The 24764-nt window shown below is 37.2% G+C and overlaps 1 protein-coding gene across 1 annotated transcript in view; it reads left to right on the forward strand.

Annotated features, from left to right (window-relative positions):
- The window catches only part of SLC6A11 (solute carrier family 6 member 11), a 100637-nt gene that overhangs the window by 50004 nt on the left and 25869 nt on the right, over positions 1–24764 (forward strand). Inside the window, exon 6 of the mRNA XM_032210182.1 lies at positions 764–898. Coding sequence (XP_032066073.1) covers positions 764–898 — 135 coding nt within the window. The remainder of the gene's footprint in view (positions 1–763; positions 899–24764) is intronic.

Genomic DNA, 24764 nt, shown 5'->3' on the forward strand with positions numbered 1-24764 from the left:
TTAATTTGGCAAAAGTGAGACCTCGGTTGGATTTATACTTGTTAAAAGCAGTCAGAGAAAGACTGGATGTTTTCCAGGATGTTTTTAATGTGGATACTAGGAATAATTCTGGAGCTTTTTGTGCCATGACTATTTAAAAGAATTGCTTCTGAAGAATCAGAAGCTTTCCTCAAAAGAATCAAAGCAGCAGCATCCCACCCCTTTTGTATGCAATGCCATGTTAGCAATAGCAATAGCAGTTAGACTTATATACCGCTTCATAGGGCTTTCAGCCCTCTCTAAGTGGTTTACAGAGTCAGCATATTGCCCCCACAGTCTGGGTCCTCATTTCACCCACCTCGGAAGGATGGAAGGCTGAGTCAACCTTGAGCCGGTGAGATTAGAACCGCTGAACTGCAGATAACAGTCAGCTGAAGTGGCCTGCTGTACTGCACCCTAACCACTGCGCCACCTCGGCTCTTCTGTTGCCTGTAGAAAGGTAGTAGGACTTGTATCACAACACTAATTTCATTAATCTTACATCATTTCCTCCCCTTCCCCCTGGGACACCATTGCTTTCAGATTTTTGCACTTCAGCTTTCCTCAGAAGAACCAAGATGGGTCAAAGGCAGGGAATCTGGAGAATTTAATTAAAAAATATCAAGATAGCCAAATGTCTTATCCTGCTGTAGACGTTAAGTGTTTTATGAACATAAGGATATTATGTGACATAAAGTAGGTTAGTAAATGATGTGTTCTTTGGTTTTTCACTCTTTTTTCATAGGTTGTATATGTAACTGCTACATTTCCATACGTCATGTTGTTGATTCTACTGGTTCGAGGAGTAACATTACCTGGGGCTACTGAAGGAATAAAATTCTACTTATATCCTGATCTATCTCGTCTTTCTGACCCACAGGTAGGAACTTATAACAGAAACTTAATAAAAATTTTGTGCATTGTTTTTTCCCTTTTCTCTCCTGTGTTTTTCATCATATTCTTAACTATATATACCCACACTTTAGACTACACACTGAAAGCAAAGAAACACAGCAACGGGATTCAGTTTTTCTGAATAAACTGTGCCATAGACACTTTGCACAATGTACACTCAAATTTGCAGCAAAATCTGAATAACCTTTCTGTCAAACTCAGCCTATAGTAATAATGATACCTGTAGCAAACCAAAAAGTTCTGTACCATAAATAAAACTCATGCCTGGCTTTGCATTTTAAATTATCAGCTCTCATATCATTCAATAAGAAGAATGAAACTGATGAAGAAATATTGCTTGTGAACAGAGATTATTCGGATCCTAACCTTCCAAAACCATCCTGATATGTTTTTTTCCTTTGGCATTCAAAAATCAACATAGGGAAAATAGAAATGCTTACAAGATGACATGTGTTTTATTGCTTAGTTCTCCAGCAGAGATCAGCATGTGGGCTGCACCTGGAGGAGAAATGGGATATACCATTGGTCATTTTAAGTTTTTTTCTAGAAACGACAAACTTATCTGTCCTGCTGTACAGTAGATTTTCAGGTACAAAGGCTGTATGCTTATTTGCAGGTTTTTGCATCCTATGTAGATAAATTAAGTTCTCTATTTTCAAAATGACCAGTCACTTCTATTTCAAAACTGAAAAAAGGAAAGATGTTTTGGATTTAGTGACAAGTGAGAGGATTTGGGAAGAATATAGCAAAAATTATTCTAACAGTTTAACAGAAGTCTTAGTTTGGACAACTGTATTGACTGGATGGCCCTGTCATGCTAAATCATGTGTTTGTTAATTTAAAAAGTGATAAAGGTCTGAAGCTGAAATAATGGAAAGACCAAAGGTGTGTTTTACAAATAATGTTTCTCTTTCAGCCCAGTTTATGGTTATTATGGGAATAAAACTCAGGAAAGCCCATTTGTATTCTTCAGAGAAAAGGAAAAATGGAACTTCAAGAGATAAATATAAAATAAATAGTAATATTCTAAGAGAACATTCTGAATACCATGTTTTCATTTACAATGTAAAATGCAATATTGTAAAATACAATGTTAATTCATTAATCAAAATTACTTACAAAACATAGGCTGCTATTTAGTAGCTTTGCTTTTCAAAATTAAATATAAATATTTTGGCTGCTTTAAAAGTATAGAAGTAGTCTAGAGCAATTGCTATTTTTTATTAGTTTGAATATTTTTTGTAGAGGTGGGTTCTATGTGGTGACAATTAGTTTTATATGTTTTTACTTACTGTTATGCTTAACAGGGTGATTTTATTGTTTAATTGATATTTTTATTTTAAAGACATGTTTTCTAAATACAGTAAACCCTCTGAAAGTTAAACACCCAAGGGATTGAATGAAAGTGGACAACATATGGAACAACTGTACTGATATGTACACATGCCATGTTTTATTATAAAGCTTTTCTTAAGACAATGTCATACAGAAACACACATTGTGAAAACAAAAGAAAATCATTCATACAATACTGTATCATACAAAATCAATACATTTATGTATCTATTCTTTTCTCATGGTTTGATCATTCTCTCTAAAAAAAAAGAAGAGTCAGTTTTAGTCTATTTCTAATTATTTTTATGACAAAGGAGAATGAGCTCCCAATGCTGGTTATACCACTCAGTGGGCATTTTTCTACAGCAAATTTCTTTATCTGCATTATCAAATGACTGACATCCTCTTCTTTTGGAAAAATCTGCAGTTTCTGTGTCCTCCTCACTTAATCCACTTAAGTTAGAGTTAAGGGTTAGGATTTTGCTTCTTCGTATAGTTCATAGATTTGCATTTTAGCAATAACCCACTACAGAAGTTGGGTTCGGTAGTGCATTTTGAATGTTTTGATTATGCCTTGATCGAGAGGTTGAATTTTTGGTGTAGTGTTTGGAGACAAAAAAAATTCTTTCATGTTTGTAAGATGATTCACTTGGGGATGGCTAGGACAAGGAGAATGGACCCTTCTTCATCTCTGCCTCATTTCTGTGTCATCATGTATCTGTCTGCTGGTAAAGTTGTATTGCAAGGCTTTATGAGAGTCTCAAGGGTGTTGACCTCAATGTTCAGTTCAGCCTCAACAATGAATTTTACAGTTGCAGAAAAGAAAAAAATCCCCCTACAATGCATAAAATGACAAACAGCCAGATTTAGTTACTTACAGAATGGATAAATCCTGCTTATAACTTTTTAAAAAAATACTGTCAGATTTGGGGACAATAAATCAATCTTAATAGTACACACCAATTAAGGAAAAGGTAATATTCAGTTTCTATAATGCTCCACTTTGTTGTCTCAGTCAAAAGTTAGGTTTTGTGACTGTTTAATTTCTTTCATTTTTTTTAAACTATAAAAATATTCCCTGAAAAATTGAAAGGTAATGCACTGCCTAATATACCTTTCAAAAATGATGTAATCTTGAACTTATTTCCATGATACTTAATATCCCTTAAGCTTTTTGAACTTAGCCCCCTTAAATATGTTGAATGTATCTGTTTTATAGTTCTTGAGATTTGAAATACCCAACTTATGATAGCAATTGGGACCAGAATTTCTAATATTAAGTGAAACAATCATAGAACACAACTGCATCACCTACCAAAGGCAACCCCTACAGTCCCAGTTGCTGTCATCAACTGAATCCCACAACTGTTAGGCAAAGCAACTTCCTGCAACCAAAGTCAGTGGGGAAGCCAGCAGGAAGTTAAAAGTCTCAGACTGCTGCTGAGTGGGGAATGGTACGTAGGAATCTAGGAAGTGTAGGAAAGGATTGAGTAGGATCAAGAGTGCAAAGGGATGCACAACTGCTGCACAGACCAGGGAGGATGTATGAGGGTGTAAAAGAAGTACTGTATGGGCCAAGAATGGTGCTTGAATGTGCAAAAGGGTGCACAAGAAGTGCCTCATGGTTTGGGAGAGTACGTGGGGTGGCAGAAATTGTGAGGATGCACAAGTGCTATGTGAGTCATGGAGTGGGTGCAGGGGTAGATGCATTGTGGAGAAGATACCCAGGGGTATATAGAAATGTTGGGTGAGTTGAAAAAGGTGTGTGTGTGTATCAGCACCCAGATCAACTGTTATATGGAAATAATTCTGCTTGCAGAATTATCAGAGTAGCAGTTAAATGGGATATTATGTGAATTGTATAGTTAATAGAATTTGAGCCAGACACTTTCCAAGAAGTCAGCTATCGGAGGAAATAGATTCAGGTCTACCACTGCAGCAGCGATGTTATAGCTCAAACTCATTGGAAATATTAGCCTCTGACTCTGGAATTCTGTTTTTCTATTGTATTGCTTCTGGCCTAAGGCAGCAAAAATGTTGTGTATACTCACATAGATAGGAAGTTAAGACTACAATGTTTCTTTTTTCATCCACTTCTGATAATGCTTTTGTATTGTTTCAATAAGGACAGTTGATATATCAGGGAACAATGTTCTCACTCTATATATACATAAGTGGTTTTATGTGAACTCCTTTGATAAATTATGAAGTTTTGTCACAATTAACAATAACTAAATAATAATTTAATATTTGCACCAAATATTCTGCTATAAAAAAAGTGAAGACTGTTGGAGACTGGATGATAGTTGGATGAAGAGGCTAGGTGCAGGGAAGGCTTCTTAAGGAGGGGCCTCACCACCGCCTCCTTCAAGGTGGTGGGAAAGAAGCCTATCTCAATAAAGCGTTGGTAATCGCCAACCTCGTGTCATCTCCCGGGAAGCCGAAACCAAGAGGGACACGAGTCCAGCACACAAGTGGCAGCACTGAGACTCCCCATAATCCTGTCCATGCCCTCAGGAGTCACAGGGTCAAACTCATCCCAGATGATTTCCACAAGATTCATCTCCGTCAACTCGCCCGAATCTACCCAGTCAGAGTCCAAGCCTGTCCGGATCTGAGCTATTTTATCCTGCAGATACTGAACAAATTCCTCAGCCCTACCCTGAAAGGGGTCTTCCCCAGTTCCTTGATTAAGAAAGGAGTGGGTACCCTAAACAGGGCGGCTGGACAGTTATCTGTGGATGCGATAAGAGCGGAAAAATGTTGCTGTTTTGTCGCTTTTATCGCCACTAAGTAGGATTTAATATGAATTTTTACTAGTGTTCAGTTGGATTCGAACCGGCTGGCCCTCCAATCACTCTCTAGGCATCTTTTCTGGCATTTCATCTCCTGGGCTCCTCAGTAAACCAGGGAGCTACCTGGGATTGGCACTGGGTCAGAGGCCGCTAAGGCACAACGCGGTGCCAGTGACCGCCCTATCCCAAGCTTCCACTAGGGCTTAGGTCGAACTGTGAGCAAGGGATTCAGGAAAAGTCCCAAGCTCCATCAGGAACCTTTCAGGGTCCATCAGGCACCTGGGGCAGAACCATCTAATCAGTTCTGCCTCCTTGCAACAAGGGGTAGCAGTATGGAAGTCAAGCCTAAGGAGGAAATGATCTGACCATGACAAGGTTTGGATAAAAATATCCCCTAAATATAGATCATTCATCTACTGTTCAGAGACAAAAATCAGGTTGAGTGTGTGTCCCCTGTTATGAGTGGGGTCTTGAATTAACTGAGTTAGGTCCATAGCCATCATGGAAGCCATGAACTCCCGAGCTGACTCAGATGTCTCGCCAATGGAAGGCAGATTGAAATCCCCCAGGACCATAAGCCTGGGGAAATCAACCACCAATCCACCTAACACATCCAGCAAGTCCGGCAGAGCCGATGAAACATAGCAGGGAGACAGGTATGTAACAAAAAGGCCCACCTGGACTCCAAGGTCCCACTTCACAAAAAGGGACTCACAGTGAGGCACAGTGACCTCCTGAGGTCCAAGACTTTCCCTAATAACCATCGCCGCCACCCTGCTCCTGCCCTGGGCTCTCGGCTGGTAAAACACCCAGAAGCTTGGTGGGCATTATTCAATGAGGGGAACACCCCCCTCATGACCCAACCAGGTCTCCATAATGCACACCAGGTCTGCTCTCCCCTCTTGTATGAGGTCGTAAATGAGGGGAGCCTTATGTACCACGGACGTGGCATTAAGCGATACCAGCCGGAGACCCAGGTCCTGTAATCCCAAGCACCCAGGGGTGCGAGAGGGGCAATGAGGGTTGGAGTGTGTGATCGCTCTTAAACAGCAAACCCGCATCCCCTGGACATAATTTGGCCCTAGGCCCCCACTGTATCTGCCCCTCCCACATACAGTAGAGATGGCAAACCCCCCAATGTAATGGTTTAATGTCTTCCCCGGAATCCCAACCCTTTCCAGCACTCCTGACCCACACCCTTTAGTTAGTTCTGGCCTGTGTCTGGGCAGACTCCCCCCCCCAAGTCTCTCTGAGCTAGCCGAATCAACTCCCCCCACCCACCCCTTAAAATTTGATTTAAAAACCCGTGTAAAAAAACCCCAAGAAGTCTTTTCTTTGCATGTCACCTCTCAGGATCCCAAGATCTGTCATTAAGGAAGCATCTTAATAAGCAAGAAGGCCATCCCTGGGAAAAGGGGAATTCCCAAAGTGAGTAAAGTTCTGTCGCAATATAATATGAAGGAGAGTGTGGCATCAACCAAAACAGAGTGACATCACAGGGAGATGGAACAGGGAGATGACATATCCACGGGGGGGGGGGGAACCAACAGTGTTCAAGGGGGTAGTGGGAGGCTTATGTCCATCATAGCCATGGTCGATGTTGAAGACAATATGTAAGGGTAACAGTCAGATATCAAAATCGCAGCAGATGATAAATTGCGGGTTGGTGAAGCGGCCAATGATTTGATGTTATGATTATGTGTATATACAAGGTAGTTTATTCATACAGAATCTTGTTCATAAATCTGTATGTCTGAAGACAAAACAGCATTTTAAACTTGGCTGCTTTTAAGTGCGAAAGATCCCATGGGGCAGTCTATAAATCCCGTTAAAAGGTATCTCTGCTCGGCAATAACAAGACACTTAGATGTGAAATCCAGTTGTCTCTGTTCACAGGTCACCTCTGCATGGAAGCAGTGTGTGATAGCACTTTCAGCTGAGCAACATGCTGTTAATTTGCTTTCAATTTTACACATTGCTCTTTGATCTTTGTTGTTGGTTCTTGGAGTCATTTTATTATTTTGTCATTTCACAGATAGCCTAGAGCTATGATTTAAAGTTTTGAAAGAGAAACGAAAGTTTATGAATGTTCTTGGACTCACATAAAGGATAGATTTTTATAGCAATTTATTCTCATATGCTGTAAAATGATTTACTATGCCTTTTTAGGTTGTACTGTTTTTGCTGGAGGACATTAGTTGACAAAGTATGGAAGTAGAATCCCAGTGAGCTAAATCAGTGACTTTATTTCTGATACATTTGTATATGAAGATATACGTATATGATGTAGATGTAACTGCTCAAAATGAATCCTTAATTGATTTCTTATTCTGTTAAAGTATAGGACTATGATATCTTTAACACAATGTTGGAATTACCATGGGAGATAGGAGGAAGAGCTGCAGACTAGATGACAGTCAGATAAAAAGCAGCTGAGTCCACAGAAAAAATGGGGGCATGGCCGATAGCAAGATCCTTCCCTATTTCTTGGAGTGACAAAGCCAGTGGGTATACTTTCAGATTTACAAGATTCTGTTTATAGAAGCTTACAAGCTTATTTAATATATGCTTATAACAAGCTTAGAGCTAGTGTGATTCCTGTCTGGACTAGTTCACCAGGCCAACAGTATTACAACTATGCTTCTTTTGTTGCAAATTTCATTCATTCATTCATTCATTCATTCATTCATTCATTCATTCATTCATTCATTCCTTTATATATTCTCATTTATATACCTTTCCCCATCTAACATTCATGACTCTGGGCATCTTCTATTTAAACATAATCCAGTAGCAAAATAATAAAACAGTTATGTAACAGACCAAATGTTAAAAAATAATTAAACTCATACAGTACAAGCACCATGAGAGCACAGTTTAAGAATATCACAGCAATTTTATGGGTTCCACATCATTCAAGACCAGATGAAAAAGCTAGGGCTTCAGGCCATTCCAGAAGGCAATAAAGATTGGAACCAATCTGACCTCAGGGGAATGATTTTCTGTAAAAATTGTACTGTATACTAAATTATTGTTTATTCTATCTATCTCTGAGATGAAATGAGTCACATCACATCTCGCACAAGAATAACTTGAACTCCTGGGGCATCCCAAAAATCAGTACTATAATCTCCTTTCCTTTTTATATCGGGCACACTAAGACATGTGACATAACCCTAAATAGTCTTAGCACATAATTTATTTATTTAGCATACGGCATGAAAAATCTGGATAGTAGCAGTAAAGATGTATAGAGAGAACATAATATGATATATATAAAAGGGAAATGTGTGGTCAATTTTGTAAGTTATAAGAAATTCAAGTTGTCCTATATTAAATTACAAGTTACATTTCGAAATGCATTGGTTTTACATAAACTCTGTGGCTCATCTAAGTGATATGGGCAGATTTATAGAAGCTAAATACACATTTCTGTTCTTCCAAACCGCTTTACTTAGCTAAGCCAAAACATTTCCACTGAAATACTCAGTTCAACAGAACATTGTGCTGCTGTTAAAAGCAGCAATGCCCTCTTGCGGTAAAAATGTGTTCAAGCAGACTGACTCAATGAACTTTTTAAAAGACCATAAATATGTGCTTTGATTTCATTGCAACAGGGAAAGATGAAAATACTGCTGGCTTTGTGATAGCAGTTGCAATCCAACTTGAACACATATTGTTTACAGCATTGATACCAGGTGAAAAAAAACCTTTTTGAGGCAATCATCTCTGCAATCTTTTCCAAACTGCAGATAGTTATAATCAGTGTGCAAATTTCATTAGAAAAAGTTGTACATAAGAGGTTGGCAATAGGCAAACTTTTAAGTGTGAAAAATTAAAAATAAGCAGAGTGAAAACATATTACATATTAAAATAGCTTATTTATATTAAAGATAGGCTACTTTAACAAAATCTGTTTTCTTAAAATGTTCCTGTCAATAGTATAATTAGTATCAACATCACAATATTCTTCTTCTTTCAAACAGACAAGAGACATGCCGTGCTTTTACTGTGCTTTCACTGTGCTTTCATTTGCATTTTCCCATATTATTACATTTCTGATACATCACTTTCTGTTTTTGAACAGTTACTGTCTGCTTGTATAAAAACTATGGCTGCAATACCTTTATAACTGGAGATAATTATATGCTACAGCCTTCAATTTTCTGTCAAATTATTAGGCACCTTGCAGTTACCATCTTATTAACCAAGAAGGCTGGAATTTTTTTTCCCCATCAGCTCTATAATTATGTAGTTATTGTCAGCTACCCATCTCCCATCTTTTTTATTTCAACAAAATCACACCATTCAGCTCTATTGATCTTGCGTTTTCTCATCTTTCAAACTTAGCAAAGAATGGGAGACAGAAATTACCTAGCTGGTGCTATTCCGTGCCAATCTATTGGTCTATTTTCCCATGTAGTGGTCTCAAATAACAAGAGAGGAATTTCTTGTAGAAATACATGTAAACCTTTATGTGGCTTATCGGTGGCTATCACAACAGGCTTAACATGATAACATATTTTACCATATAAAATGATAGCATATTATGCAATGTATGTAGAACTACAGGAGCTATGCCATTAAACATTTGTAATTTCTCTGCCCGGCTTATGTTATTGCTTACAGGAAAAAGCCTGTACTCAAGATAATCCCAACACCTTTCATAATACTCTTCTTTTTCTTGAATAGTCTTTTGATGGTATCTTTTCCTAGATATATTAGTTTCTACAATTACTAGTCAATATGGTCTTGATTTACAAAGATGGCTCCAATATAGTTTCATGAATGAAGGCAAATATATGTCATCCAGGATACTGTTGCAAGATCCAGTCTGAGTCAGTCAGAGGTTTACTCATCCGAGTTTTCAGACTCATTCTGGAGCTCATTGTCAGGGAACCTCTCTCACACACATTCTGGCTAGAGAGAGGATGGGCTCCAGCATGAGTCCAAAAGCTTGGAAGACTAAACCTCTGGTCCCAGTGACTGGCCCAGATTGAATCATAATATTCCAAATAAAATCACTGGGCTTTACACAATAACTATTCCAGCAATTGAACAGACTGGGGCTCAAGTTTCTCTGATTCATTGTCTTCTTTCACATGTAATATAATTCTTTTCCCATTTCCTATCAGTTTCAGAGATAATTAAAACTTGTGTATGATCGTTGACTTAATCTGTGGCTAAAATCTATTTTAATATATTTAATCTTGATAAAGTATGAAAAAGGCAAGAAAAGTGGTCTGTGAGTAGCCTTTTTTTAAAGGACTCAAGGAACTGGTAAACATATTGCCAATCTTTAAAGGAATCACCAGATTGCACTGATCTGGGCCATAATGTCTCCAAGGCCAATGTTCTTTTTTGCATGAATTTGGTAGAATTTTCACTTGATCTTGAAAAAAGAAATGGTTTAATTCTTCATCATGTACTTACTTTTTTATTTAGGCTGATAGATATCTTCTTGTTCTTCACTAGGCTACACTAGATGGTGACATCTTTTTATTAATTATATCTGCAAAAGGTGCTGAAAAGTAGTTTAGTTTTATCTTGAAATTTGTTTTTCTTGTTGTAAAATTGTTTAAAATTTTTATAGAGTTAACATCCTTACATCTCTGCACCATATGAAGTATTTAAATTCTGGGATAAACAAAAAGATCAATAAAGAAGAATATTTGTAGCTCAGGGTTGAAATGAGGAGTCCTTGATGCTCTCTGGGCTTGATTGTTTTCTTGCAGATGTTTAATTAACCAAATTAAATAACACCATCAGTACTAGCAATTCACTTGGGTAATGAAACAGTAAGAAAACAAGATTTTTTTATTTGATACTAAAAAGATCAAAGAGATGGTGTTGTATTAACTTGGGAAATGTTCTCCTTTAGTGGAGTCCACAATTCAAGAGTCCTCCATGGTGTTACCTGCCATTGTTCATCGAAAGAACTAATGTCTTCTGGAAACATATGGAAAATGGAAATTGTCTGTTTTTTTGTCAGATAATAAATCTTTTAAAAGTTTTAATTTCTTTTAATTGGAGCTACAAATAGAAAGCACAGGCATTGAAAATGCCGAAACTGCTCAGATTTTCTTAAGCATTCATTGTAAGAATAGACCTGGCTTTTTAGAATAGCCAAAATTCAGAAGGAGTCTTTTAAGGCTAACCTGTTTTTATTTTAAGACATAAGCTTTTAAGAGCTTATGAAGTGCATCCGGCGACTGCAGTTAGTCCAGAATGCAGCCGCGCGAGTGATAGTGGGCGCACCGCGGTTCGCCCACGTTACACCCATCCTCCGCGAGCTGCAGTGGCTACCTGTCGATCTCCGGGTGCGCTTCAGGGTACTGATGACCACCTTTAAAGCACTCCATGGTAGTGGATCTGGGTACTTGAGAGACCGCCTTCTGCCGATTACCTCCCTCCGACCGATTAGATCGCACAGACTGGGCCTCCTCCGAATTCCATCCGCCAGTCAATGTCGACTGGCGACTACACGGAGGAGAGCCTTTTCTGTTGCAGCTCCGACCCTGTGGAATGATCTCCCCATCGAGATACGCACCCTCACCACCGTCCAGGCCTTCCGCGCAGCCCTCAAGACCTGGCTCTCCCAACAGGCCTGGGGATAAGTCCTTAATTTGCCCCACCCGAGTGTTGAATGTAGAATGCATGTTGTGTTTTTACTACTTATCTTGTTTTCATATCGTTTATTGTGTATTGTTCCCCCTCCCTAATGGTTGTAAGCCGCCCTGAGTCCCCTCAGGGAAAAGGGCGGCCTATAAATTTTAATAAAATACCTAAAAAAAATACCTAAAGAGCTACATCTCACTTCATCAGATGCAACTGAATTGACTGATGTTGGAAGGAGGATGTGAGAGAACGGAAGGATATGCTAGGCTAGTAATGTAGATGAAGGGCCGATAAAAGATAGGTTGCAAGCATCTTATCAATTAACAAATATTTCACTTATATTTCACTTATTAATCTAGTCTAGGGTTTGTAAAAAGAGATTAAGGACGATTTGGCTTCCTCCCCCAAGCTTTAGCTTTTGGGCTCAGCTCCAAGCTTTAGCTGGAGCTGAGCCCAAAAGATTTGGTTGGTGAGGCACCTGGTGGGAAGAATTGTCTCTTTTTATTCCGTTTTATTCAATGGGTGTGGTAAAATACTTATGGATGGCTGTGCAAGATAAGTGGCCATATAAATTGTTTAAATAATCAATAAATGCTAGCTAGAGGTGGCAAAAAATCAGAGAAAAATTAGTAGCACTTTTTCCATGGATGATGTTAACCATTCAACTCTTCGTGATTCTACAGGCTAGGTCTCTCCACATTTTCCAATCTTGCACTAATTCTTTGAGTTCTTCTATGTTCTGTCTGGTGTCAGCTTAGATGGTGTTTCCAACTAACATATTTTATTGAAAGGAGTCATCTTTTGTGACCTGTAGCTTACTTCATCCAATCTTCATCTGGTTTGCTTCTTCTATCTTTACTAATGTAGGAGTCTTACTTTGGATCTATTGCAGTTAATGAATACTTTTCAAAGCCTACAGCTATATCATAATATTTTTCTTTTTAAAAAAATTGCATGGCACCCAACTCTCAATCACTGAGTGGTTCACAACAACAAATTACAAAAAACACACAACCCAATAAAACCAAAATAAATAAATATAAAAGACGTCAACTGAAATGAAATAAGGGACCTGGATAAAGAGAGAGTGAGATATAAATATGATAAGAGATAAAAGTAAAATATGAGTTAAACATGGGTATCATCCACAATGCTAAAACACTTGAAATCTCAGAACTAATCTAAATGTCTTTGAATGGTTTTATATAGTAGCTAAAGAACAGAAAATAGAGGTCAGTCAATACTGTTTCAGCTAAACATTCTGGAAATTGCCAGCCATGGAGAGAGAGCACTGTGTTTCAAAATCCATTTAAACTAATGTTACATTTAATGGGATTGGAAGTCCACAAAACGTGGCTGGAAAAATCAAAAGGGGAATATTTCTTCACCTCTAAAACATATATTTTCTTTTCTTGACCAAAGTAACCGATGACTCACAAACAGTGCCTATATTTTATAAGGGAGAAATTAAGGAGTTAGGAATGTTTAGAAACTAAACATTGGGTATATGATGGCCAATACATTTATCAAAATTACGATTGCATATGACAATTTTTAACATTTTCAGGATGATAAAACATTAATTAAAAATTGTATAAAATGACTAAAACATCATAAAGAAGTTACAAAAATTAAATGCAGGATTAAATATGTTCAGACATCTCTTCCCTAATAATTTGTATATATTATGAAGAACAATGATCAAACATTCAAGTGAGTCACAGCAGGTACAGGCAGCAGAAAATAAATTCAGCTGCAGCCAGGCTTTTCTCATCAATTTGGATTTTCTCATTCCTATTATAGGAATGCTACTATTGCACAGCCTAAAGCAGTATCTCTTTTAAATCCCATTCATGGAAGCTGATTGAGGCATATGTACATATGAGTTGGTTATCAGTGGGATTTTGAAATCCATATGTAAACTAGGACTGTTTAACAGGATTGTATATTTGACCATTTAAAACATACAGTATAATATAAGAAGATCAAACTCATGACCTCAGATAGAACAACCAGGCTTAAAACTGACAATGTAGATATTGAAATGGTGGCTAGCTTCTGCCTTTTAGAATCAACCATTCATAGTAAAGGACAAACAGGCACAATAGTAAAGGACAAGCAGGCAAGAAATATGATGCATTTGATAGAGCACCCATGCAGGCCTAAGGTATTCCAAATGCTATGCTGTCTCTATATTTAAAAAGCATAGAATCATACAAACCATGGTATAGCCTGTAAGACTGTATGAAAGCAAAAGTTGGACTTTAAAGAAACAGGATAGGAAAAGTATTGGTGGTGCCTTTGAACTTGGATGTTGGAGAAGACTCCTGATAATACCATGGCTATCCAAAATAAATAAATATATAGTGTTAGGTAAGTTCCCCATTGGGAGAGCAAGTACGTTCAGCGAAGTGTTATTAGAGTTGTGTTGGAAAACACACAAACCAACATACAGAGACACTGCAGTTTAAATAGGCTTTTATTTTCGTGCAAATAGAGGTATCAGAGTCCATCAAACAGTCCAAATCATACACGGATAAGACAGACAGTCATCAATGTCTTTCAGTTGAGGGATAATCCAAATAACATAGTCCAGTATCATATAAACAGTCCGGTACACAAAGTTTGCTAACAGTTGGAAAACCTACAATAGCTCATGGCACTTTCTAACAGCCAGCTTCCAAAACACTCAGTTCAGATCAGATCAGCCCAGCATCTAATGAAACAGAGACAGAGCTAAAAGTCGTTCTGGCTCCCTCTTATGGCCGATTGAGGAAAACAGCAACCAATCACATTTTACAGTATGATTTAAAGAAACAGGTACAACATTGTTACATGGTTTATATATTGCCAACCCAGCCATTAGATTATATTTCTAACATATAGATCCTTGAACATATCAGTCCAGAGTTGTCATCTGGGGCACAAATGACCAGGCTCAAATGATCCTATTTGGAGAGATTATGCAAAAACCCAGCACTCTGGAAAAGGTTGTAATGCTTGGAAAGGTGGAAGAAATGAGAAGATGTCCAGCTGCAAGGTAGGACAGTGGTGTTAAGGACATTGGGGGAGTTGAAACAATAGGTTAGGGGTAGATCATCTGGAGAAAAATCTGTCAATGTGGTTGCTAGGTGTAAAAATGACTTAATGGGAAATATTAAAATAATGTGGTTGATATTGGTTAATTATTAAGATAAAATGATTAGGCTCACAATGCAGTACATGTCTTTTAAAAAGGGGGAATTATAGCTTTAGCATAAGTAATTGAAAAGTGTGAGAAGCACTAATATCTATTGACAGGGAAATCACACACTGATTTCAACAGATGCAAAATTTTAGCTTCTTAGAAGAAAAGCAGCCAATGGAGTGCAAATATTATCCTTTCAGCAGTTCTTAAAAATAATTCTAAATAATTTTACTTTAGCAAATGGCTGAAGTGATAGTAACAAAAGAACATGTGGCTTTTATCACAGTGAGAATGGAAGATTCCAGGAACTATGAACAAAGGCACAGCTAATGAAAGCATATTGGTATTAATGAGCCAAAGAAAAGGGTAGGATTAGAAGAGAGACAGGCACTCATTATACAATATTGTTGCAGCTAAAAATCCATAGATGAAGGGAGGGAACAGATAGAAATGATAGAACTAATATGAAATTATTTTTCCCCACAATATTTTTAAAGGTTATAAAAGTAAAACTTATACAACTGTAGAACAAAACAAATTAAAAATAAAATGTATTTCCAGCAAATATAATTAATATTAATAACTTATTACTATCTCGTAAAATATAACCAAAATCTCATCATTCTGTATCTTACCAAATTTTTAGAAACCTACCTCTAGAGCCTTATAGAATATAGAATAGAATAACGGAGTTGGAAAAGACCTTGGAGGTCTTCAAGTCCAACTGATTGAGCCAAGGTGGTGCAGTGGTTAAATGCAGCACTGCAGGCTACTTCAGCTGATTGCAGTTCAGCAGTTCAGCTGTTCAAATCTCACCGGCTCAGGGTTAACTCAGCCTTCCATCCTTCCGAGGTGGGTAAAATGAGGACCCGGATTGTTGGGGGCAATATGCTGACTCTGTAAACCGCTTAGAGAGGGCTGAAAGCCCTATGAAGCGGTATACAAGTCTAACTGCTATTGCTATTGCTAACTGCTTAGGCAGGTCCGTGTCCCAAAGGTGCTTTTTTCAAGAGGCAACCGGACTTTCTGAAAAAAGCATCTTTGGGACAACCATGACCTGGATGACTGAGAATCAGTCATCAAGAGATTGGACAACAAATATTGCCAAAACTCATATTAAAAACTCCCAATGTTGGAGCATTCACAAATTCTGGAGGCAAGTTGTTCCACTGATTAATTGTTCTAACTATATATCCTTATTAAATCTATCATCTATCCTCATTAAGCGGTAAAAATTCGTCAAGGGTTATCAGAAATAAAACATAGAACTATAGAACTATAAACTATAACTATGACATCCAGTCTGAATCCAGTCTTCCCTTTTAAACAAATACCCCCATTTCTTCTCTTCCAAAAATCAATGCTCAATCCTACTCAAATAAATAAATAAATGAAGCATTAAAAGAAATAAATATTATCATCCAGATCAGATTTAAAAAAATGTTAAATATTTTCCAAAATAACAATCCATTATTTTAACCTTGGTCAAATAAACCAATTCTATATTCTTTCAAAAACAGGCTTTAAAACCGTCAAAAAATAAAGTAACATTTATTTATTTATTGATTTATTGCTTGGTTTATTTATTACTTTATTTATTGCTTTATTGCTCTATCATACTCTCATCTTCTCTTCTTCTAAAAGTTCTTGATTTCATCTTTATCAAGTCCACTTTGTATTCTCAATGTAGCAACTCCAGCAAATCCCTTTGGTAAATCCAGAATAAGGAAATAATCCTGATCTTTCATCTGGTTATGTGTATTTCTTTTCCATTTTTTAAGTCATCATTTTTATTTGTAAGTCTGTTATTCTGATCATCTTCTTGCAAAATGTAATTTTAAATTCTACTTGTAAGTCAGTTTTAATTTTATTCAGTGGGCTTGTTTTATTCAGTGAGTGATGTTATGAAAGAGTTAAATGATTGTAAAAATTCCTGTCACCATATATCAAATTTTAAAGTAGCCACCTGATGCTCTTTAGTGTCTAATCTTCAGTCTTATTAGCAGTTTCAGGATGTAAAGAAGTATTACCTGCGAGTGAGGATCCTTCCAATCAATTTCAAAGCCTTAAATCAATTCCTTAATCTTTTTAAAACTTTCTAAATTCAACAATAACTATCCTTCTGCTATATATTCAAAAAATATAAATATTTGAATTTACAGTTAAACTGTAAATTTGAAGGAAATGAAGGCAATTCAACTTCTCATTTCAGTAAAACGTGTCAATCTGAAAGTTCTCAACCTTTACAGAGATTTAACCTTTAAAGGGGAGAAAAATAAAGTTCCAGTGATTAAGAGATGCACTCAGTCCATCCTTGTAGATGACATTAATAGTTATAAGTACGATGGAATCCCATGACTCCCAGCCAAACACAAGTCAAGTGCAAAAATACAATTTCCTGACATTTACTCACAAAAAATGAGCTGTGCAGAGTACATGCCAGTTATCTGATGTTCTCTCTTTAATCCCAGAGAAGTTCCTGCACTGTTTTGGCCACAGTGTATGTTCATCCCTTTTAGAGGAATGTCATTTCATCATTACAGTTTATCTAAAGTGTGATAAATAAGTAAAATGATTGAAAGCCTATTCCCTCCCCAAATCTGTTATTTACTCATAAAATACTAATAATTATCACATGATTCATCTACTACTACAAGACAACACTGCCAATTTTCTCAAAGAGTACTCTGGCCTCTCAATTTGCCAGAAAATGGTATAATTGCAATGATTGGATCTGTCAAAAGACAGCACATGAAAACTGTAATCGTGGCTACCTCTTCATCATTTGATAGGTTACATTTTTGTACTAATGTTTGCGGATTTGGCTTTTTAAACATGGGAAACAAACTAATTGTGTGCACTTTTATCAAAAATAAAACTACATGAGTATTTCAGGAAACTGCATCAGTTTTATGTGCTTCTTCATTTTATTAGCTGAATACTAGGGAGTTTTTCTGGATGCATAATTTATTTAAGAAGATGAGGATTTTCATTTTCAAGATAAACATTAATTAAAATATTATGAAGCCGACAAAGCACAGAAATTGGGAAAGTGCACAGGGAGTGGAAAGATAATTAAATAGTTTGGTATTTGGCTGGCTTGAAGGGACGTGGCTAAGATGCTGAGCTTGTTGATCAGAAATGTCGGCAATTCACAGTTCAAAACCCTAGCATCGCGCAATGGAGTGAGCTCCCATTACTTGTCTCAGCTTCTGCCAACCTAGTTCGAAAGCACATAAAACATGCAAGTAGAAAAATAGGGAACACCTTTGGTGGGAAGGTAACAGCATTCTGTGCGCTTTTGGCATTTAGTCATGCCAACCAGATGACCACGGAGATGTCTTCGGACAGTGCTGGTTCTTCGGTTTAGACACAGAGATGAGCACTGCCCCCTAGAGTTGGGAATGACTGGCACATATGTGTGATGGGAACCTTTACCTATTTGGCTGGCTCAGTAGTGTTTGAACAGATAAGAAAAAAAGACATTTCTTTCTATCACCACACTTCAACCTGTTACCAGTATTCAAAATATTATTTGAGTATTTGCAAGTCTGTGAGATAAATATTATTTTTCTATTAAAAAATACTAGAGCCAGCACCCAGTAATTTGCCCATCCATCAATTTGTTTGATGCAGGGCAGAACATTGTAACGAGAAAAGGCTTCTAAAACCTTGAATAACACATTTTTTAATCATGTATTCATAATGAGAAATAAATCAGAGTTAAAATGGATCATTTGCTGTTCATTTCATTCCTGTACTTCCACTTCAGATGGAAAAAGAGCAAAACATTTAAACAACTTTAATGTTCTGTTGCAATCAAGAAGTGCTCTAGCTAATATAAAATATGAAAACACACATGTGATAGACTATTGTTCAGCATTGAAAATTGCATTCTTAACATATGGAATGTTTCAAGTGTATTTTCTGTTAACACGCCTTCCATTTGTAGCCAGATGGTAAGCAAATACTTTAATCATTTAGCAGTGATGTTATTGTTTACAATTTTAGCATACTGGATAACTGAAAGCCTGTGGGCAGTGTGAATATTTAGTTATAAGTTTAAATTCTTGACTTATCTTTCAGCATACTAAAATCACTCACAATGGTAACAATACATTATTTCTTCTCTGGAAGTCCGTAACAATACATTATATTTAAATTATATTAAATAATTGAATTTAAATTTCAGTTGGAAAAAAACTGTGTATCTAGAATTTCATAGACTAGCTCTAATAAAAGTACATATTGGCAAAATATTTGTTAAACATAAGTTTTCATATGAGAACATATAATAAATTTTAATGTGGGAACATATGGTTGTTTTGTTCTTCTGATTGACCTAGCTGGGATTTTAACCAAAAAAAGAAAAGAAAAGAAAATTTGTCTATTTAATTTTGTGCCCTGTGGGTCATCATTTCAGTGATATTTCCTTACCTAAGCAGAGAAATAGAATGACTATAGGCAAGCAAAAAATGCAGTAGAAACAGGAGCAACTTTTACTTCCTGCTGGTTTCTCCATTGAGTTTTCTTAAGGGAATCAGGCATGCAGCATCAGAATTTTTCTCTTTCACCAGGGGTGGGCTTCAAAAATTGCAGCAATGGGTTCATTGCCTCATTGCTGGGTGGGTATGGTCTAGTTGGCTTCCTGCACCATGGCACTGGAGGTTTCCACGAGACTCTGGGAAGGTGAAAACTGCTTCCCCGGGCTCTGGAGGTCCTCCAGTGATTGGAAACAGCCCATTTCCAGACTTCCAAAACTTCTGGTAGGCCCATTTCCCCCCTCCCTCTCTGAGTCTGCACGAGCCCTGTACTTACCTGGTATGATGAACAGGCCGGGTGGAGACTCCTGGGAGGGGAGGACCAGGAGGGATGGACAAAGTGGGCACGGTCAGCCAAGGATGGCATTTGGAGGTTCGCCGAACTGGGCAGAATCCTAGCTAGAGGATTGCCCAAACCCATGTGAACTTCCAGCAGCCCACCCCTGCCTTTCCCTTTCCTTCCCAGCAGGCAGGATAGTGGCTACTGCTGGGTGGAGGAGGGAGAGAGGGATTATTAAACAACTGTCTGTGAATGTGAGTTCTAGTTCCCTTAATTATGAAAGACAACTGGGTGATTTGGGGACAGTCACTCTCTCTCAGCTCAGCTCATAGGGTTGTGAACTGAGCTGAGCCTTTAGACCAAACTGGAGAACCATTGTTATTTAAAAAGTTCAAACATCATATTCTCCTTTAAATGATACAAAATTTATTTTAGTCAAACAATTCCTAAACCAATTCCCCAAATCAATAGTGAAATTGGTGACTGATATTCACATTTATTTTATTGTGCACTAAAGCCATAGTTCACCACTGCCTGCGATATGGCCTCGAGGTTTCGCAGGTTTATGTCCTTGTTTTCTATGAGTCCAACAATGTAGTCTTAGTAGCACTAGCCTCTGGACAGCTTTGAAGCCCTTGATCTATGACTCTCTGCAGATGCTACTTAGATACAAGTTTGTTAATGTGATAGAACGCTCTATGCATTGTTATGTTGAGAAATGCACTGGAATTATCAGTTTCCTTCTGTAAATAAGTCTCCGATGGGTCTCCTATACTGACATTTTGTCCCACAGCAAAGTTAGCAATTCCAGGCAAGAGTATTCTCAGACAAATAACATTAGATTAATAGTAATTTTAAAATAAAAATTCCTGGCACTTTTATCCTCTTATCTGCTGAAAGCACACAGACTTTAGCCACATTTTGGAAATATTCCTTCTGCTTCTACTTGAGCCAGTTCATGGAACAGGACATGCTTTATGAAACTTGGTATGGCATTCTCCTGTATCATATCTTTAATTTTCATGTGTGTCCCTATGCAGCTTTAGATACCACTTCAGCATCATGTGATATCTTTTTCAGCTTGCTTTTTGACCGTTTTCTTTGCAAGATGTGTGGTTTGGAACTTAAACACAGGAATCATGATCAATTAGAATTCATCCACCTGTTTACCTGTTTACAGTACCTGTCCACCTGATTAAACAATGCAGAAATCCATTATACATTGCTGCTTATTGTATTCTACAGTTACATGTATTACTTCAATGAGAATATTTTTTAAGACTCTTTTGGAGTGAGCAGCTATCATAAATCTAAACAATAATAGTAGTAATAACTGGAGACAGCAGAATAGAAGAGAAGGAGCAGGAGAAGATAACAAAATACAAATGCCTGCAAATAGAAATAGAGCAAAGAAAGCCAAGGGTGTACCAATAGTTATAGGCACCTTGGATGCAATCTCAAAATGACCTCAGCATGACTTGAACACCATTGGCATTGACAAATTCATCATCAGTCAATTCCAAAAGGCAACTTTACTTGGAATAGCTTACATCCTGCAAGGATATTTTTGATGCCATAAAACATCAACATCTGCCTATCCCAGGTCTTTAGGAAGGAGTCAGTGGGTAGATACAAATTCCAAATCCAGTCTGAACAATGACAAAAAATGAAAAAGAATAATTTCAATCGTGAACTCTTTCTGAAAGAGCTTAGTTTTTAACATTAATTTAAAAGACACCTGAGAGGGGACTAATCTGATATCTCATGGGAGAGCAGTTCAAAGCATCAGTACTGCCACTACTGCAGTATATCTTCACTTTGGTTCTAGGCCAGCAAGCAATTTCCCCCACCCAGATCATGGGTGTGAAACACGCGGTCTCACGTTACCGTCGTGATGTTTTGTGACATTTTCCCCATTTGCGGAGAAGGGGTGGGCATGGACTGGGTATGACACATCCGGCCCGCAGGCTGCCAATTTGACACCCCTGATCTGGATGAAGGCTTCCTCTGGTTAAAGCAGTATATGGGCTGTTATAAAGAATGAATGTTAGAAGATGCATCCACAACAACATATGCCTAATGTGTAAGAGCTTGCTTACTAATTAGAGTTGCATGTAGCAAGAAAAATACAAATATAAGTTGAAATAAGGGGAATGGGATACTATAGAAGTGCATGGTGAAACCAAAAAAGTTCAGGCCAGATATGTACGGCTGATGAATGACTCTAAATTAAATACACAAGTGAGTGATCTGTAGGTAATATCAACATTAATGTGGTTTGGTCATATAGAATGAATGAAGATTAAATAGAAATATATATTAGTGGGCTGAGAGAAAGGCGAGCCATGAAACTGTGTGGTTAGGTGGAGTTGATGAGATATTGAAAAAGAAAGAATTGAACAACAAATATGGTTAGTGGCCGGGAAGCTAAACTGTAGGATGAATGGTTGTAAAAACCGGGAACATCTAGCTTAATGAAGGACTAGGTGCAACATAATACCACTATTTGAGAGGCTGTGAGTGGCGTTTGTTTTATTTTAAGAGTTAAAGAGATGTAACAAATTAATGCAACACAATTTGCAAAAGAAGGCAAATATATAGAATACTATTGCAGGATTCATTCTGGGTTGGTCACCAGAATGTCAAATTACCTTTCTGAGCACTTAATAGCTTTTTTTTCTTTTTTGCAATTAATTGCTCAGTTTGTTTACAATTCAGCTGCATATTCTATAGTCTAGGATCTGTGTCAATGTTATAGCTTTTTAACCCTGATCAGCCCTCAAGTGTGTGTGTGTGTGTATGTGTTGAACAAAGTGAGTTATACACTTGACTATATCATATTATTTTTGCTATGCTTCTGGTACTCCTTTAAATTTTGATCAGGCAGTCAGAACATTCTTATTAAGGTCACTTGCCTGTCAAAACAGATCAGTGATTCTAAAGCTAATCCAGTCTCAGATTTGTTTTCCCCAGAGGAATAGTTCAGATTGTTTAAAATGAATCTTTTTGGTTTTGGAGGTTTAGACAAAGTACTGGGGGGGAAATGAGCACATACTAGAAACTCCTCAAATAGTAAGCATATAGTAAACCTGCTGATCTGCTTCAGCAGGGGAAAAAAGACATTGTTCACATGTACCTGTCTATTTATCTATCTATTGATCCTTTTATCTCTATTCCTAGTAGCATTGCTGATAACAGTTACACAGCAACACCTACATATTGCTGAAACATGATGAGAGACTAGGCACTAAAGCCCTTTCTCTTTACACAAAATTGCAATATCCTTGTTGATGCAAGTTCCTAAGAATCTTTGCAAGCAGAAGTTTAATTTACACAGATGAATGAGGAAAGGTGTTATGGCCTGCGGAGCTGGCAGCAGAGTTGGACAGTGAGGAAGTTGGGTAGGAATCCTGAAAGACTTTGACAGACTACTGTTGGACTCATTACAGGCTGTAAATGAACATAATTCACAGCCTTTGAAATAAAAAGAAGGTTTTGGGGACTAAGGGTGTACTTTTTACTGTATCACGAATCCTAGGTCAGAACAAAGGGACCAATCAATGATCCACTTTTCAGTATCCAGTTTCTCTACTCTGATATGAAAAAGTATTATTTTTGTTAAAATTGCATAGTTAAATAGTCCATCGTTCCAAACTGCTGAGAGCACATCAAGATAAACCCTTTTGGGGCACAGAAAAACTTAGTTAGAATGTTCTATCAGCCCAACACTCAGCAATATTTTGTTTATCAATGAATGGCCAGCATGTTTTTTACAGATGTAATTGACCTTCAGCTTTCCTCATTCCTCAAATTGATGACAAGATGTTCTGCAGCTACCAGAAAAGAGTGATATAGGACTCATAAAAAAAGATACAAGCTAACCTATTGTGAATTATGTGAAGTTTTATTGTAATACTTCTTCACAATCTTCCTACGTAATGAGGCAAAAATGAACATTAAACTAAAAAGTTAATTTATAACTTAGAGACTAATTCTGTACTATCGTTTCATTCTTATAATAATTAGGATTTCCATATATTCATTACTTGGCATGCTGTGGTAGCCACATTGCATGTCCCCTCCCCCATATCAGAGGTGGGTTTCTGCCAGTTTGGCCCAGCTCCGCCCACATGCCCAGATGCATGCACGGATGAGCAAATCCATAGTAAAATAAATTGAAACCCACCACTGTCCCATACTTATAGCTGAAGTTTTCTTAAGATCAACAGCCATTAATAGACAATTTTTATTGTATTTTGTCCTTTTCCTTTATTATGCTTTAATAGCCCAACCCAAAAACAAAGCAGCAAATAAAAAAGAGTGTGCAGATTGTGTAAAATTTGACATTGGCTAGGACAAGTTATTTTTATCAAAATAAAATAAGATGCTTATGAGTTTTAATAAGACTTTGCTACACTGACAGCTGTATTATTGCTTTGCTGCCTTCGAGTGAGTTGTGACTCCTGGCAACTGGTCCCTGCAATTTTCTTATTAAGATTTCAGAAGTGATTTGCTTTTTCCTACTTCATAGGACTAATTGTCAAAACATCATCCTGGTGGCATTGTGCCTAAAATAGGACTAGAAGTCAGGATATCCTGGTTTCTATCCTGATTCTATCCTTAACCACCAATCTAAATTGATGGTCTACACTGACAACAGGCCTATAGAAATTATTGAATTTCTTAGATTCCATTGATTCAAAATCTAATATTAGTTAATTCTGGTTCTAAGCATATTTGTCTGAGATTGATTTCAAATAATTTAAAAATCATCAAATATGTTCTTTCATTACAGGGGAAAAAATCTTGTTTAACTTAGTGTACTTTGATTAAAATGATTGTCTAATTAGGAGATAAACTATAAGACAACCATCTTTATATTCATATCATTTGATATTGACTATCAGACTGGCTAAACTGGACTGGAGCTAGAGAGAAACAATATGATGAAACTATTTCGCATGGAATGTCACATCAAATGGGATCCATTGTATAATTCAGGCATCTATTCAGAGAAGTGTCTGTCTTGAAATTGCCCATGTTGAACTGTATAGCACAGTCAAACATCAGAAATG

The sequence above is a fragment of the Thamnophis elegans genome, chromosome 2 (genome assembly GCF_009769535.1).
Source record: "Thamnophis elegans isolate rThaEle1 chromosome 2, rThaEle1.pri, whole genome shotgun sequence".
NCBI classification, from domain to species: Eukaryota; Metazoa; Chordata; class Lepidosauria; order Squamata; family Colubridae; genus Thamnophis; species Thamnophis elegans.